Source organism: Psammomys obesus, unplaced genomic scaffold (genome assembly GCF_907164565.1).
Source record: "Psammomys obesus unplaced genomic scaffold, mPsaObe1.curated_primary_1811, whole genome shotgun sequence".
In the NCBI taxonomy this organism is placed as follows: Eukaryota; Metazoa; Chordata; class Mammalia; order Rodentia; family Muridae; genus Psammomys; species Psammomys obesus.
In genome coordinates this window covers 3,149,307-3,166,962 of record NW_026590503.1, presented here as the reverse complement: position 1 = coordinate 3,166,962, position 17,656 = coordinate 3,149,307, and the positions used below count along the sequence as shown (strand labels likewise).

General features: G+C 41.9%; 1 protein-coding gene across 1 annotated transcript in view; it reads left to right on the top strand.

Moving 5' to 3' along the window:
- Window positions 1-17,656, top strand: part of Ncapg2 (non-SMC condensin II complex subunit G2) — a 60,262-nt gene that overhangs the window by 12,802 nt on the left and 29,804 nt on the right. The window contains exons 7-16 of the mRNA XM_055607552.1: window positions 1,689-1,783; window positions 3,325-3,394; window positions 5,489-5,575; window positions 7,053-7,145; window positions 8,212-8,337; window positions 9,008-9,187; window positions 9,994-10,146; window positions 12,205-12,427; window positions 12,622-12,725; window positions 15,731-15,904. Of these exons, the coding sequence (XP_055463527.1) occupies window positions 1,689-1,783; window positions 3,325-3,394; window positions 5,489-5,575; window positions 7,053-7,145; window positions 8,212-8,337; window positions 9,008-9,187; window positions 9,994-10,146; window positions 12,205-12,427; window positions 12,622-12,725; window positions 15,731-15,904 (1,305 nt within the window). The remainder of the gene's footprint in view (window positions 1-1,688; window positions 1,784-3,324; window positions 3,395-5,488; window positions 5,576-7,052; window positions 7,146-8,211; window positions 8,338-9,007; window positions 9,188-9,993; window positions 10,147-12,204; window positions 12,428-12,621; window positions 12,726-15,730; window positions 15,905-17,656) is intronic.

Genomic DNA, 17,656 nt, shown 5'->3' with positions numbered 1-17,656 from the left:
TACTACTGAGCCTCCCCGGCCACATAATTGTGTTTTACTACTGAGCCTCCCCGGCCACATAATTGTGTTTTACTACTGAGCCTCCCCGGCCACATAATTGTGTTTTACTGACACATACACAGAACTATCATACACCTCCATTTCTCTTCACTGTTCAGAAAGTGAGGGGCTCTGGCCTGTTGGACTGCTCATGGTGGGCCATTCCCTTGAGTGAACTGAGCAAGTTCAATTCAGATAGCCAATTCCATTTAAGTTGCGTCTTAAGTGTAAAGTGCCGTGGACTAGAGAACTTAGCATGAAAAAAAAAGAATGTATACTGCCTTAATAATTTTTTGTGTATTTCTTATACTTAATATAAATGATATTTTGTAAATACTCCTTTGTACAAAATAGTTTTAGTAGGGCTGGCTGGGGCTATAGGTAAGTGGTAGAGAGCTTGGGTAGCATACATGAGGCCATAGATTCAATCCCCAGTTCTGGGAGGTTTAAAAACATGTAAATAAACATAATCTTTTATTAACGTCATTTGTAGAGAGTAGTCCTGCTCTGTGAGCTCATGATGTAGTGGTTATTGAGTATGGACTATGTGCCCTTGCTGGGGTACAAAGTGACTATAAGGTAGTGTGTTTGGGACATGTCTCTGCAGCCATTTCTCCTGAAGCAGTATAGAAGTCTTCCCAAGAACTTTCCCTAGGGTGTAAGCTCTTAGAAAGTCTGGTCCCATGGTAGTCTCCAGTCCCCAGCCTATAGAGCATATGTGATTAGCCCCAAATTCTTTGGCTTCACCAGAAAAGTTGGCCTGTAACCCTGCTGATTGTATGGAGGGCGGGCACTCTGAAACCTCAGTGTTTCTTCCATAGCCGCAGCAGCAGATGCTCTTTCAGACTTCTGGGAGGAGCACATGGTCTTGAGTGAGGCGGCAGCAGCAGTTACTGGTGCAGGATGTCTGTGGAGAGGGCCACTTTGCTCATGCTACAGTTAGCATCATTATTGGAAAGATGTCAAGCACAAGGCTCGAACCTTTATCTCCAGGTCGGTTAGGAAGTTAGGGATAATAAAGAAGTTTATGATGGACCCGGTAAGTGATGGCTCACGCCTTTAATTCTAGCACGCTAGAGGCAGGCAGATGTCTGAGTTCAAGGCCAGCCTGGTCTACATAGTTCCAGGATAGTCAGGGTTCCACAGAGAAACCCTATATTGAAACACCAAACAAACAAAAAGAGCTTATGATGGGTCAGACAAAGATTTTAGGGTTGTTTGTTTGTTTGTTTGTTTTGCATTATCCATTGTCGAAGGTAGCCAGATTAAACTGTTTATAGACTTGTGGTGGAGGTCTGTATGGTTTTGTCTCTGAGCTCCGTGAAGACAGATGCTCAGTGCAGCCTCTGCTCTATCCAAGGGGGGAATGTCTGTAGCCCTACAGGTCTCTGCTGTTAGAAGGGCCCCTATGCAAACATGCCAGCGTTAGGAACATGGGCTTCATTTTTATGAATAGTTAATGTTGGATCTGTTAAATGCTTAACTAATTGTATTAGAACAGTTTCATTTAGTTGCAGTTTATTTATTATCTGAGATGATGTCTGTGTGGCCAGGTTGACCTTGACTTATATTCTGTCTCAGCCTCCCAAGTAGCTGGGATACAGGTGTGTGCTACCATGAACGGCTTATCCTCAGTTTTTCATTTACAGGGAAGAAGATTTCTTAGTTTTCTCTTCAGTTGGAATGCAGACTTTATTAAAATGATCCATGAAACCATTAAAAATCAGTTATCTGGATTACAAAGGTAAGTATTGCAGATTTTGGTCTGACTTTGAGAGGTTCTACTACTTATTGTAAAAGGTATGTGTATGTGTAGCCCATCTGGTGTGTCACTCCACAGCAGTCTGACTACCTCAGCTTCCAAGCCACAGCTGTGCGCTGCCACCTGTTTAACACAATGAACACTATAGAAATGACATCTTTTGGTTTGCTGCTGTATCATTAGCTAGTCGTCTTCTACTAATCATTTCTGCAGCCTGAGACTGAGATTTTAACTTGGAGTTTTTAGTTCTCTCTTTATTTCCCGTGGGGTGTAGAGTTTGCTGCCCAGGTTGCTCTGCAGTCCCTGGATTCACGGGCTGCTACTACCTTAGTCTCTGCAGGAGCTGGAACAAAAAGCAGATGGTGGTTCTGTAGTTACATGTATGACAGTTATAGCTTTGTCTCACTTGCGACAAAGCCTGTTCCATTAGTATTCAGGGGACATTTTGAGTATAATTGAGTGTGGGCTGAACTGTGTGGTTGCTGTGAGCAGCCCTGTGATATAAGGAAAAGCCAGAGGTATGAGGTTCTAGCCCTGGTACTTTATTTATCAGTCAGAGCTGACATGCAAAAATTTCGTAGCTATTTTATTTTTGAAGTCATTCTTTACTGCTGAGGTAGCCTACAATTACTAAATAATGTCAGGTATCTATGGAAGTACTGAGTGGGGATTTGATTCTACTATATTCTTTTTTTTATTTTAATTTTTATTAATTATAATTTATTCAGTTTGTATCCCCCCATAAACCCCTCCTCCTCCCTTCCTAATTACACCTTCCCTCCCCCTTCTCCATGCATGCCCTTCCCCAAGTCCACTAATAGGGGAGGTCCCCCTCTCCTTCCTTCTGATCTTAGTCCATCAGATCTCATCAGGAGTGGCTGCATTGTTATCTTCTGCGGCCCGGTAAGGCTGCCCCCCCTTCAGGGGGAGGTGATCAAAGAGCAGGCCAATCAGATTATGTCAGAGGCTCTCACTACATTCTTGTTGCTTTCTCAGATTTCCTTGTTTTTAAAATGCTTATGCTGAACTAGTTTTAATTTCTAAACTTAGATGATTGTAAAGTTGAACCTATGGAAAGTTTTCCTATATGCAAACAATTAGTTTTTAAAGTGTTTGGAATCTTTTCCTTTGTTTTGTTTGTTTATTCGTGGGGTATCACCTGTGCAGTGAGAGGACAGCTTACAGGAGTGAGTTCTCTCTTCCACCAGTTGGGCCTAGGAATTGGCAGGCCATGGACCTGACAGCAAGCGCCGTTACCAGCTAAGGTATCAGAGCGGCCTACATTTAAAGTGTTTGACTTGAACTTAATTCTGGCCCTATGTTGTTAGGGTCAGGGTTTCTGGTGACCTTAACCAAGGAGGAGCCTTTATTCCAGCTCCTGTCTCCAGTTTTGTCACCTTCCTCTTTCCATTTCAGGTAGGTAAGATTGCACTTTCCTCTTCCTGAGGCAGGAGAGTAACTGAAGTGTGGTATATGGTATAGGTGTAATTATTTAAATATGTATCAACATTTTTTTTTAATAGGTCTTTGATGGTACACATTGCAGAAATTTATTTCAGAGCTTGGAAAAAGGCTTCAGGGAAAATGCTGGAGGTATTTTCATTTTATTTAATAACCACTATATTCTAGTTACTTAAGTGTCCAAGGGTAGGCTAATAAACTTACGTGTAGTCTATCTGAAAATAAAGCTAATTAATCTTGCTGATAGAAATGTGACAGGCTGCCTAATTGTGGCCCATGTGTTGAGGCACAACTCCAGGTGTCACCTTGCTGGGATGTGCATTTTCAGAGCATTTAGGGGTTTTGTGTTCCTCATTTTGTCATCCCTGGGCCTAGACTGTCCAGTTACCTCTGGCTGTTGGGCTGTTGTGATGTGGCTAGTCAAAGGGAGATGAGTTGCAAGTTGGATATACTGGTCTGAACAAAATGTAATATGTACCTGTCGGCTGTCTGTTCCTCATTCTACATTCTCAAAGAGTAAAACCTTACTCGTCAATCCAAAAGTATTCTCTCCTGACTTTGCTTTGGAGAACTGTGGTGGCTGGTGCCTGTGGGCAGACTTCCACAGGGCAGGTGGATTGCAGTTGCTGTTGTTCTTGCAGTTTCTGTCCACACTGCCTTCCTGCCTACTTACACTTGCTCTTTATTGCTAGTATTGGCCATTATCTTCCACATCTAGACATCAAGAGTCACTGTATTCCCCTGTGGACAGTTCATAAACTAGTTTAAAAGTGTGTGCTGTTTCTTTTGTCAGAAGGGCAGAACCATGGCATTAGTATGCATTTTTGTTTGCTTTTTTTTTTTTTTTTTTTTTGTCTGTGTAAGGGTCTCTGTGTGGGCTCATTTACATTGACTTTCAGGCCCATGGAGGCAGGAGGCATTGAATCCCCTGGAGCTAGAGTTACAGGAAGTTGTGAGCTGCCTGCCTGACGTGTTCTAGGAATCAAACTTGAGTCCTGGAAGAGCAGTACTTATTCTTAACTACTGAGCCATTTCTCCACTTCCCCCTACCTCCCTTTTGTCTTTTGATTTTAGGTCGGCCTTGAAGTCATGGCTCTCCTGCCTCAGCCCTCTTAAGTGCTTAAATTACAAATTTGTTTTATTACAAATTTGTTTTATTGTGCCTGACTTTTAATATATATATATATATAATCTTTTAAATTCATACAGACGTGTGTGTGTGTGTGTGTGTGTGTGTGTGTGTGTATTAAACATTTAAATATTTTGTATTGTAGGTGTATGTGTGCTGGTCAGAGAGGTCAGAGGACAGTTTTCAGGAGTCACTTCTGCTGCCATGTGGATTTTAGATATTTTAGATATTTAGTCAACTCAGGTTGACTAGCTTGGCAGCCAGTGCCTTTTAATCATATACACAGAGTTGCCCTCATGGCTTTGCTAGTTGCCTCCTCTTTAAGTCTGTGCCATTGATGTGTTGGAGGGACCTGTAGAAGGGAATGTCATATTCTGATAATTCCAGTTCTTTGTGGCATATGTAACTTCTAGGACTGTGGCAGAGCTCCTGTCTCATCATTTGTCAGGTAGCGTGTTACATTCAGAGACTTAGGGCTTTAAGGAATGTACAGTCTCAAGATGACATTGACAGCAATACCTGTCTTCTTCCTAAAAGCCATGCAATCCTGTGCCCTGGTGTAGGGTAACACATAGTCTGTAAGGCATAGCATTTATTTGTCTTACCTTATGGCTCTTTAGCATTGTGGGTTGTTAGGGAGGTTCTCACACATTTCCTCTCCAGCACTTGTCAGAGGTAGCCTCCAAATTTCATTCAAATGTCAAGTTCTGGTCTCCACTGTAGAGGTCATTCCACTGCAATTTTGGGAAGATTCTTGAAACAGGTTTAGGCTTGTGATGCTCATCCAGGCCTCTGTTTGTCCTAGTGCACTTCTTTTTCCAGGGTCTGTGTTTTATCTGATGTGAGCTGGCTTCTAATGATTGTGGGAGCATATCTCACTACATTGTTCAGATTCATTCTTCTTGGATGAACTCGAGGTAGGTAGGTGTGCTCTTTGCTATGGAAACTAAAAAGAGTGAGGGGAATGGATACAGAGCAGCTCTGACACAGTAGTGGAGGCTCTCTGAACCAGTGGAGCAGAATAGGTGCTGGATCAGGAGTCTTGCCTGCCTCACTGCGTGTGGGATGGATGCCTGTCATTGCCCTTATTGTTTCAGGCCATTGAAAATGACTGCATCCAGGACTTCATGTTCCATGGCATCCACCTTCCACGGAAGTCTCCAGTGCACTCCAAAGTACGAGAGGTGAGTAAGGCAGCTGTAATCCACCAACTGTGAGCAGTTGTTGTTGAGGTCCTGTTTTAGCCTTTCTGTTTGTAGGTAATTGTTTTTGCTGCATTTAAAAATTGATAATTTCACCCTATCAGTCAAAAGGAATTTCTTGGAATCTTGACATTTGGTGTCTTGGCAGTTTGTTTCTGTACCAGCTTTGTGATGAGGAAAGAAAAGGTACACTGTCATTAGGCAGCTGGGACTATGTGCTTGAATAGTCATTTTATGGCAGTGAATTGTGCTTCTCTTTTATGCTGCTTAAAGTCTTTCTATGAAGTGACAACATCACCCATTCCAAAACATGATAACGTTGTGTGCAAAAAGAAACCTCCACCACCTCATTAAAAATAAATAATCAAACTGAGTGTGATGTTGCCTAATTCCATTGATCTGAAGGCTGAAACAGGAGGACCACGAGTTGAAGGCTAGCCCAAGATATATAGTATGAGACATTTTCAAAGATTTAAAAAGAGAATGAAATCCTCTATCAGAAAACCTTGTCCATGGTGTAGCTCATTCAGTGTTTTCAGTAATAAATTTTCTGGAGGGGTGGATTCCAGTAATGAGACAAAATTGAATGTTGCTGGGTTCAAGCGTTTATACAGAATTGTGAGGCAGTTCTGACTATCAATGAAAAGGGAAGGTCTATTTCTAATTAATCATAAGTTTGGAGTGAAATGTGGTATCTCAGGTAAGCTAGTGTTCTAAAGATCATTGAGTAGAAGCCTGTTCACTATGCAGTCTTAAGATAGAGAGCTGAAGCCTGGCAGTATTATGCAGCAAAGGGCTGAAGCTGGTCTCTGGTGGGCAGCAGAGAGTTGAAACCTGTTCCTATTGGGCAGTAAAGAGCTGAGCAGCAGAGCCACCAGTAGGTTTAATGAGCATTTGAGTCAAAATGAATCAGGCAAAGTCCTGTTCATGCTCCCCACTTCCATTTTACCTTTGTAGTCAGAGCTCTGTGGAGGTTGTGGCTCTTGGTAGACTAGTAAGACTATAATTTTTATATTATTTGTTTTTTGAGGTAGGGTCTTGCGAGTTGTCCTAGATGGCCTAGAGCTCCTGGGCTTAGGTTCCTCAGCTCCTCTGCTTCTCACAGCAGCATTTATCACTGGATTGGGGACATTAGAACCCAGCTGCTATTAGAATTCAGGGCTGGTGATCGTTATTTTGGCTGAGGTTTCTTTCCTGTGGTTTGTTGTATTCAAGGTTGTCTTATGTCTGTTGTAGGTCTGGCCAAAGAATATTGCAAGTGTCACAGTGGTGGGATGGGGCAGAGTAGCCTTTCTTCCTGTTTCTGTAGTTTGTATTTCTTTTGAGATATGCTGTTAAGTAGCCTAGGCTGATTCACTCACCATCCTCAGCCTCCTGAGGGTGCACTACTACATCTGACTCAAATGCTTTACAAATAACTCTGTGCCCTTTATTTTCTTCCTCTCTGTTTGGCCTTTAGGTGCTGAGTTACTTTCACCAACAGAGAGTGCGTCAGGGAGTGGAAGAGATGTTGTGTAGGTTGTACAAGCCCATCCTGTGGCGAGGACTGAAGGTAATGCCTTACTGTGTTTCCTAGTGCAGGGTGGGCTCGGAGCTGAGCTGTGCTGATTCAGACATGCACCACGCAGCTAAAAGAAGCCCGCAGACAGTGCCTTATGGAATTTTAGAACACAATTTCTTATGTTTTGAGCTGTGCTCTCACTGTGCTGCTCATCCTAGCCACCTGGGCCGAAGTGATTCCCCTGCCTCAGCCTCAAATATAGATGGACATATATGTGCCACTATTCCTGGCCCTCAGTTTTTGACGCTTATGAAGAACATTTCTTTGATCCACTTAACTGAAGGGAGATCAGTTTTGTACTGAGTAAACAGTTACTGCGAAAACCAGTCCAGAGGGTCACTGGAGGTGTGCACACATGTCAGTGAGGCTGGGTAGAGCAGCAGCTGTGCTGCATGCTTGTTCTCATACTCTCGTGCCTGTGATGAGGGTGGACGGCATAGGCGCTCTGCTTAACTTTCTGGTGAGCACCTAGTTCTGCACAAACAACTCTGGTGTGAATAGAAGGCAGTAACATCTCTTAATAATAAGAGTTTTCCCTCTTTCTCTCTCTCTAATAGTCCCAAAATTGAAAACTTTAAGTGCATCTTTGAAGTGAAAAAACTGATCTTTTATCTGTTGACATTGAACTTAGAGTTTGGTTTATTTTTAGGATATCCTTATAAAGCTTGAGTATTTACTTTTATGATGCCAAGGCCAGAGCCTAGGCCCCCACACATGCTAAGCGTGTACTTTGCCACTAAGTTACATCCACAGCCTGGTTTTGCCAACATAGAGGTTAAATTTACCTTTTTATTTTTATTGCAATTTATTTATGAATTAGGCAGTTGGAATATTTGTGGAGGCACAGTACAGCATGTAGAGTCAGTTCTCTCTATCATGTGTATTTCTGGAATTGAACTCGGGTTGTCAAGTTCAGGGGCACGTGCCCTTGTCCTCTGAGCCTTCTTGCCAGCCCCCAAAGTTGTCTTAATTTGTAAATGAATATTTAGGAAATTGTGGAAGTATTGATCTGGGAACACTGGTCTCTGGATATCTAACAATACACATGTTTTTATAGGCCAGAAATTCTGAAGTTCGATCAAATGCTGCATTGCTGTTTGTTGAAGCATTTCCTATTAGAGATCCAAACTTCACTGCCATTGAAATGGACAGTGAAATTCAGAAGCAGTTTGAAGAACTATATGTACGTATTATGTGGAGGGCATTCACTGCTTGCTAACCTGTGTGTCACGTAGCTAACTGCAGGGTTGATGCTTGCCAGCAGGGTTGTCCTGCTGAGAATGCCCACTCTGCTGAGGTCTCCAGAAGCACAGATCCACCCTGTCCCTTCTTCGTCTTTCTAGACACTCTTGAAACATTCCACTTTGTATTCAGGTAGTTTTTCAGGGGTATAGCTGTGCACGCTGTGTACCTGTAACCGGTAGACATGTGTTAGCACTTTGACTTGCAGACTTGACTCTACTGAACTCCCACTTGATAGCTTTGTGGCTTTGGGAAAATCATTGACCTTTTCAAATGTCTTTATCTGTGACATTTATACGGACTGAAAATATTCAGAACAGAAATGTGCAGATTTTGTTCCATGCCATTAGTCCATAAACAATACAGTAGAACAGCTACTCATGTAAACCTTCTATGGGAAGCACGGATTAAGGCTGGGTGGCTTTATTTATATGAGCAGCTGCAGTTTGAATCCTGGAGCTGGTTTCCTTCAGAGTACCTAGGGACATGGACTATAAGGCCAGTATCTGCAACTTTTAAGTATGTTATTAAGTTTTAAATTCCCAGAGTATTTAATCTGTAACAAATAATAATTTAAAAGGTGTAACCTTTTTCTTCTCTCCTACTTTTAGAGCCTTTTAGAAGATCCTTACCCACAGGTTCGTTCCACAGGCATCCTTGGTGTTTGTAAAATAACTTCTAAGTACTGGGAAATGATGCCCCCCACCATTCTTGTTGACCTCTTGAAGAAAGTCACAGGGGAGCTGGTATTTGATGCAAGCTCAGCTGATGTTCGTTGTTCTGTTTTTAAGGTAGGGTTTTTAAAGGTATAAAAATAGCATTCTCTTGTAGGATAGTAGAACTATAAGGATTTCATAGGAAAAAGAAGAAAATTATTAGAAAATTACATATTATCCTACTCAGAAGGGAAAAAATGTTACTGATACTGTGGCAGTTTTTCTATATTAAAACTATACATTTTTGGTAAATTTTTTTTCTATTTTTAAAATACAAAAATTATTTCATGTGTGTGGATGTTTTGGCTATATGCTATGTGTGTGTCTGGTGCCCATGGATGCCAGGAGAGAGTATTGGATTCTGTGGAACTAGAGTTACAGATGGTTGTGAGCCTTCACTAGGACGTGAACCAAGGTCCTCTGCTAGAGCAGCCAGAGGCTCCGGGACCTGGTGTTGAAGGCAGTTTGTGAGGAGGTCCTTCTCATGGTTGCTGGAAACTGAAGTTGAGTCCTCTGCAATATATAGCCAAGACCTATAATAGCAGAAATGCTCAGGAGGCTGAGGCAGGAGGATTTTGAGTTTGAAATGTGCGTGAGTTGCTTAAAGACCCTGTTTCAAAGAACTGTGTTTTCTCTATAAAATGTTTTGTTGCCTTAGTACTAGTTTTTGGGTTGGGTGTAGTTCACCAGCTCTCTACAAGTCCTCCTGTTTGCCTGTGTGGAATGTCTTGCTGAGCTGTCTCACCAGCCCCAAAGCATGCCTTTAATGTGCAGTTTCACCTTTCAATGGCAAGAGTAGACTCAGCATCATCTAAGATGCCTCCTACCTAAACGTGTTATTGATGTGTTCTGATTTTGAGATGCTTTCTCTCTCTCTGTAGTGTTTGCCGATTATTTTGGATAATAAACTGAGCCACCCATTATTAGAACAGCTTTTGCCACCACTCAGGTATAGTCTCCACGACAATTCAGAGAAAGTGAGGGTGGCTTTTGTTGATTTGTTGCTGAAAATCAAAGCTGTGAGAGCTGCAAAGGTAAGTAGGACGTTCTTAGAGAATACTGAAATACACAAAGTACATTTGTTACTACCCAACAGAAAGACTTAGTTTTAATTCTAGGAACCTTTACAATTAAATTTTTTTTTGAGTTTTAGAAACATGTTTATTTATATACATATACATTATATGAACTAAGCATCCGCTATATCTTTTTTTTTATTAATTACACTTTATTCACTTTGTATACCCCCATAAGCCCCTCCCTCCTCCCCTCCTAGTCCCACCCACCCTCCTCCTTCTTTACGCATGCCCCTCCCCAAGTCCACTGATAGGGGAGGTCCTCCTCTCCTTCCTTCTGATCTTAGTCTATCAGGAGTGGCTGCATTGTCATCTTCTGTGGCCTGGTAAGGCTGCTCTCCTGATAACTAATATATTTGCTAGATTTCATAAAACTTTGTTTTGTGTTTCTCATGGAAGGTTCTAGAAATAATGTGTGTTTTATTTTGGAAAGACTAATTTAAGAAATCAACTTTACATGTTTTTAAATGTTATTTCTTGTGTGGTGGGGCTTGTGTCCATAGTCTATTTGTGGAGGTCAGAGGAGAACTTGAGAAAGTTGGTTCTTTCTTTCTACTGTGTAGGTCCCAGGGATTGAACTCAGGTTGTCAGCCTTGGTGACAAGGACCTTTATCTGCTAAGATGTCTTGCAGGTCATTTCCCCCCACCTTTTTTTAAAGATTTATTTATTTTATAGATTATATCATGTTCTCCATGAATACCTGTACGCCATTCCTGTGTAGATGGTTGTGAGCCACTGTGTGGTTGCTGGGAATTGAACTCAGGAGCTCTGGAGGAGCAGCCAGTGCTCTTAACCTCTGAGCCAAAAAGTAAATATTTGATGCATCTATACATATTTACCACTTAGTTAAGAAGTTAAATAGTTCTTGCAAAGGTTAGCTGAAAGCCATAGTGCTTTAAAAAAAAAAAAAAAAAAAGGCAAGGAATTGCTTGTAACATGGTAAGTATGCATTGGGCATCGGCCAATTTATTGGCATAATCAAGAAGACATAAAAGTTGCCCTCTTCCCGACTCCAGTTCAGGGTCCTTCTTCCCCACCCCCTGCCCTTCTGATACTGGAGATTGGATTCAGGGCCTCGTGAATGTTGGGCAGGTGCTCTGCTATTGAGACGAGAGGATTTTAAATTCAGAAGGAGTTCAAGGCTAGCTTGGGCAGTTGATCACCCATAGGGCCTGACCCTGTGCCTTGAACTCACGTAGAACTTACCTGGACTTGGGTTCAGGAGGGTGTGTATGAGTTGGTAGGGATGGACTCCTGTGTGGAGGAGTTTCCCGGGTCGAGCAGCCTGTGCTCGATTTGGGGTTGTAGCTTAGTTGGTAACCTGGGCTCATCCCTGGCACAAATATGTGTGGTGCTGTATGCCTACAGTTCTGCCATTCAGGAGGCAGAGGCAAGAAGACCAGAAGTTTAAGTTAATCTTCAGCTACAAAGTGGGTTTGAGGCTGGCCAGGCTACTTGAGTCCCTCACTTAACACAAAGAAAAGAAACCGCCACTAAATACAGTGCTGGTGTCTGTCTCTGGTGGAGTATATGGTTATGGGAGCTTCTGAGCTGGACAAGGGGTGCCCACAGTAGGAGCAACAAGCCAGTCGTCCTAGCATGTTAAGTAGGAGTGCTCTGGGTCTTTTAAGAGAGATGGGTAAGGTGACCACGTCAAAACTATTAACCGATTTAAAAGCATCTTCCAGGTAATAGATCAGTTATTGGATCTACAAATGTAGAAATGATCAGCTTGATTAATTGGAGCTATATCATTTGTGCATTAGTCATGCATAAGCACTCATAGTTGACCTTTCCACAGCCTTGTGCCATACCTTACATGTTACATTTCTTCAAAATGTAGATTTGTTACTTTTGTTCAGAGAAAAGTCACATTCTGATATAGCTATTTGAAATGATTTTTCTTGAAGTGAAAAATTAGTTCTTTGGTTAATGTTCTGGAAACTTCAGCAGTTTTCAAGATTATAGGAGCCACTGATTACTTCCTTTTGTCTATTTCCATTCCAACCCCCTAGTTTTGGAAAATATGCCCCATGGAGGACATTTTGGTTCGCCTGGAAATGGATTCTCGGCCTGTGTCTCGGCGCCTGGTGAACCTCATCTTCAATTCTTTTCTGCCTGTGAACCAGCCTGAGGAGGTGTGGTGTGAGCGCTGTGTCACACTGATCCAGATGAATCGTGCAGCTGCCAGGAAGTTCTATCAATATGCCCATGAGCATACTGCCAGCGCCAACATAGGTCTGAATCCTTGCTCCCCTGTGTTCTGCTGCCTCTCACTTAGCAAAGTGTATACTATAGATGCTCAGTACCTATCACTTTAGTAAGCCTGGGGTTCTCCTACATCTTTTACAATGCCCTTTAACTATTTGAGATTATAGTTTTCTAATTTTATAGAAGACACATGTGTTTGTTGCCTGTCTTAATCACTTTAGCAAAGCTCATCCACGTCATCCGTCACTGCTTGAATGCCTGTATCCAGAGGACTCTGAGAGAGGAACCCGAGGACCACAAGGAATGTGAGAAGGAAAACGTCAGCGTGAGTGCCTCTCTTATTTCACGCTAATGACAGGGAGGGCTTGTTTTGGTATTATTTCTATTTGTTACATTTTTGTATTTCTCACTTGTTTCAGTAAAGATACTTCAGTTTTCAAAAAGTCATGAATTACGTTTTTTAAAAAAACTGTTATTTCTTTTGCACTTAAATTTTACAGTCTGGTAGGATATTGTAAAAATAATATTATTACTGGTGACATTTTGCCCTGGGCCTCTCTGTGTTTGATTCCTCTTGGGTGTAACACTATTGAGCCAGAATCCGGACATGGGGCTGGTGTCTGTCCGAGGCACTGGCATGATGCTCTTTAGAAACATTTGGCGGTGAACTTCTGGATGCAGACTTTCTGTAGAATTGTCTTTAATCGGCTGCTCTTTCATTAAAACCCAAAGTGCCCCATAATGGCCAGTTAAGACTCAACACACCCACTGCTGACACACAGTGTCCTACACTTGTGGGATTACCTCCATAGATTGCCCCCTGCCATCTTGACAGGGAGCTAGCTCCACCCCTGAATAGATGTCCTTCTCTCTTCGTCCCTGATTTGGCTGGTCTGGTCTGAAGTTGGTCTGTAGGAACTAGTGAAGAGATATAAGAAAGTAGATGCGCAGTGGAGGGAGACAGTAGTTAGAACATGGTGACTTTATCTTCCTACCTTGGCTGAGCACTGCCTTGTCCTGTGCCCAGAGCTGTCTCAGTGGTAAGTCTCTGCTCCTCCCCCTGCACTGTAGGTAGTGTGTAGGGAGCTTTTCAGGGCGACGTAGGTGGGTTGTCATGTAGCTTTGATCTGTAGGTGATCAGTAGGTGATGTACTTAACAGCCTGGCACTTGAGGTAGTTGGCATTTGCTAAAGTGGGTAAACACCCTGCTGTGGGTCACTGCACCCTTATACTGGGATTGAAAATGACTTTGCGAAAGAGAACATGGATTTGTTAATGTACTAGTTGAGAATTTGTTACATTTTCTAAATATTGAAGAAATTTCTTAAAACTTATTTGTTTTTTGCTGTTGTTGTTTATTATGTATACAGTGTTCTGTCAGCACGCCAGACGATGGCACCAGATCTCATTAGAGATGGTTGTGAGCCACCATGTGGTTGCTGTGAATTGAACTCAGGACCTTTGGAAGAACAGCCGTACTCTTAATCTCTGAGCCATCGCTCCAGCCCTTTAACCTTATTATTAGTAGCTTATTATTAGTAGCTAGATTACTTTATGGTGAAAGCTTGCAGTATCTTTTAGGTTAAGTTCTGTATCATTAGAAGAGAATGATTTTCATTGTACCCTGTGCACAACATATGTAATTTGCTAGGTCGACAGGGGTTCAGAATGTATAACTATACTGGAACCCATGTTAGGAAAAAAAAAAAAACATGTAACTTGCATATAGGTATTCTAAGATCACATATATATCTAAAATGTTTTGTTGTTGGGATAATCTCACTATGTAGCCTTTGCTGTCTTGGAAGTCTGACTGTGGCTTTGAACTTAGGGCACTCCTCCTTTCTATTGCCATCTGAATGCTGAGATTACAAGTTCTACCATGCCCAAGTTTTTAAAGAAGTCTTTTAAGATTTTCTCATGTTTTGCAGACATGGAGGCATATAACTTTAATCCCAGGACTCGGGTGGTAGAGGCAGATGGACCTCTGTGTGTTCAGGGCCAGCCTGGTTCTACATAGTGAGTTCCAGGACAGCCAGGGCTATATAGAAAGACCTGTCTGAAACAAACAAAACAAACACTTTCTCCTGGCTATCTGTTAACATCTTAAGATGTTCTTTGCTAAAATAAAATACTAGAAGTGTTACAATGCTGAAGTATTGTAGCTACCCTCCTAACGTAAGGAGCCATTACTTAAGAACCCAGTATATTACTCAAGCGTTACTCCGGGGACCTGTGGTCCTTGTACATTTTAATGAGTCTGCTGTGCTAAGAGATTGAGCCTCTGTGGCTTACTTTACAGTGAATAAACCTACTTATGTTTCTAGGCTGTTAAGACATTGTGATCACATGCTGGAACGCTCAGTGTATCTAAGTGCGCTCCATCCAATAACTTGCTCTTCTGTTCAGCGTTAGAGCACAGAAAAGGGAAGGCTAAGCCCAGAAGGAAGACTGGGATCAGTTTGTCACGTTATTCTGGTAGCGTCCAAGCCACCAGCAGGTTGCTTTATCAATCTGACTGGCCTCGTTACATTCCAGAGTATTTCGTGCATGCTGACATAGCTTCTAAGGAGGAGCTATGCTTGCCTCTTTGTGTTTTTATTAATCAAAATGAGTTTCGTACTCACAGTTGACGGTCAAATCTACAGAGTCGTCCTCCTCACCTCAACGCTAGGAAGTTACTTCATTGTGTGTGTCTGTTCAGCTCCAAAGGTCAGCCACCAATGTGCAGGTCATAAGCCAGGTCTAGTCTCCAGCTCTGGAGGGAGGGATTTTGGAATACACATTTGATTTGCACTGAGCATTCTGCTGTGGGGTCATTGTGCACTCCCAGCATAATAGGAAAATATAAACAGGTTTGTTTTTCAACAAACCAAAGAAACCTATGATTTTAGTGGTTGTTGGCTATCGTTAATCACTATCCATTGGTGAGTTGTATCCTGCTGGACTCAGTGTCTAGCAGCAGTGCCTGCTGGGACAGACCAGTGTTGTACAGCCATGCTTTGCAATTGCCTTGTAGTATAGTGTAAACCCGTTTGCATGGTGTATGTGGTAAAGATTGCTAGTTTCTGATTTTACAAAAGTCTTAATTTCATATAGATGGTTTCATTACATAGGGTTAATTTAGAGTTTATTTCCTTGGATGGAATGTGGAAATAAAGCTACATTCCTGATAGAGATAGGTTCTAAAGTAGTGAAGAAAGTTCTATTGGACCATAAAAGTTGACGTTCCATAATTTATGTGGTTTTGTGTCTGCAATTCTGAGACAGTGCTTCTGTCTTTAACACTCGTTACTGGATCCTTTCACAGTAGCATTATTTGTGTCCTAGGTATTAGACAACACCTTGTCAGTGAATGACACCGTGTCCATGGCAGGGTTACTGGAAATCATTGTGATCCTCTGGAGGAGCATCCATAGGAGTTTGGAGAACAACAAAGAGGCCAGAGCTTACACCATCAGTAAGTTTGCATCTGTGCTTCCGGAGTACCTGAAGGTGTTCAAGGTAAGTCTGGCCGCTCTTATAAGGTGCTTTGGGATAACAGCGGTGTCATCTTCAGTGGAAGCTTGGCAGCATACTCATTTAGCAAAAGCGAAAGCAGTGGCTTTCGACCTAGGACTTGTACCTCCACCATGGTTGTGGGCCAGTTGTATAGGACGAGGAATGAAATCAGTTCTGCGCAGTAGGCCTTAATGCAGTTTTTCAAAGGGGTTGGTTATCTCCATAGCAGTCATGCCGCTATTGTGCCAGTGGGTACATCCTGTCTGGCTTACACGAATTGTTCTTTCAGCATCTGCTGCAGGGAAAGACCATCAGTTACTTCGTCTCTAACGGCTTGCAGAGGAGGCTGTTTTGAAAGAGGAAGTCTTTAGCGCAGTCCCCACCGGATTTCTCTTTGACCCTCAATCAGAGTGTGTAGTGTGTTCAGCGACTATAGATCTTACTGTGTATGTGTGGTAGGCAGCGAAGAGCTGCCTGTGTTATTTTACTTTCCTCTGGGGGCTCCCTTGTTGAGAACTCAGGAATTCTAGGCTTGGCACTAGGATTTTCTAGGAGTAGCATTAGCCACCTCTATTCAATCTCCATTAAAAAGAAATATTATATTTTAAATTAGTTTACAAAGCAGTGAGTTTCTATAAGGCTTTTACATACATTCTTGATTTTAGTTAACCCTCCTCTTTATTTCCTTCTCCCCTTCTTCCCCTCCTCCCACCTACACTAAACCTTTCTATCCTCAATATTCTCCCTGTTTGCTTTTGTGAAACATGCACAAAAAAGATATTTTTAGTTGACAGATACAAATTTTATACTGTTTTTAAAACATTTTTTTGCAGTATGTGTAACTTGTGGGATGGTGAAATTGAGCTACTAAGTGCATTGCCCACATATTTATCACATTTATACTCTGTTCAGGATTTTCAAGAATATTTCCTGGCTATTTAATCTTGCCATCATGTTTACTATAGATATTGGGAGTTAGGGTAGAGTTAGCCACAAAATTGAATGCAGGTGAATAATACATCTCACTTTAATTTTTGTTCTTCATTCTGTGTTCACGTGTATTTTTAGGAAAATTATTTTTTTGGGATCCTCATTCTCTTAGAAAAGAATTTTGTTGTGTTTTGTTTTTGTGTGTGTATGTATGGTATGTATGTCCACGATTGCACGCTTATGTGTATGTGTGTGCGCATATTGTGGTATGTATATATGTTTGCACGTTTGTGTGTGCGTGTGTGCTTCTGTGCATGTATATGTGTGTGTTATTCATTGAGGAATGGTCTGTTAGCTCAATCTATGACTCATCAATATGGCTAGTTTAGCTAGCCAGCTTGCTCTGGGGATAATTGTCTCTATTCTCTGACCACTGGAATAACAGATAGGCTGCCACCTTCACCAAAAATTTATGTGGATTCTGGGAATCCTAACTCAAGTCTTCAGACTTGAATAGCAAGGACTTTAAGTGCTGAGCCATATTTCCAACCTTTATGTGGTATTCCTGATGGAGTCTGAGTAATTAAAATCTGCTCAGTTTACTTTACAGTTGCAGTAATAATATCAATTAAGCTTCAGTTTATTGCACTAGGCACACTTTAGGTTTCCCCGTGCCCACTGTCTTGTGGTTTGGTTCTTTCACTCTTTAATAGCACTCTGCCTTTTAGGAGGAAGCTGACTGCGTTTAGGCCCTTTCCTCTGTTTTACTTGGTTCAAGCTCTTAAGTATAGGATCCAATTAGACTGAGATTTATTTTGTAGCTAC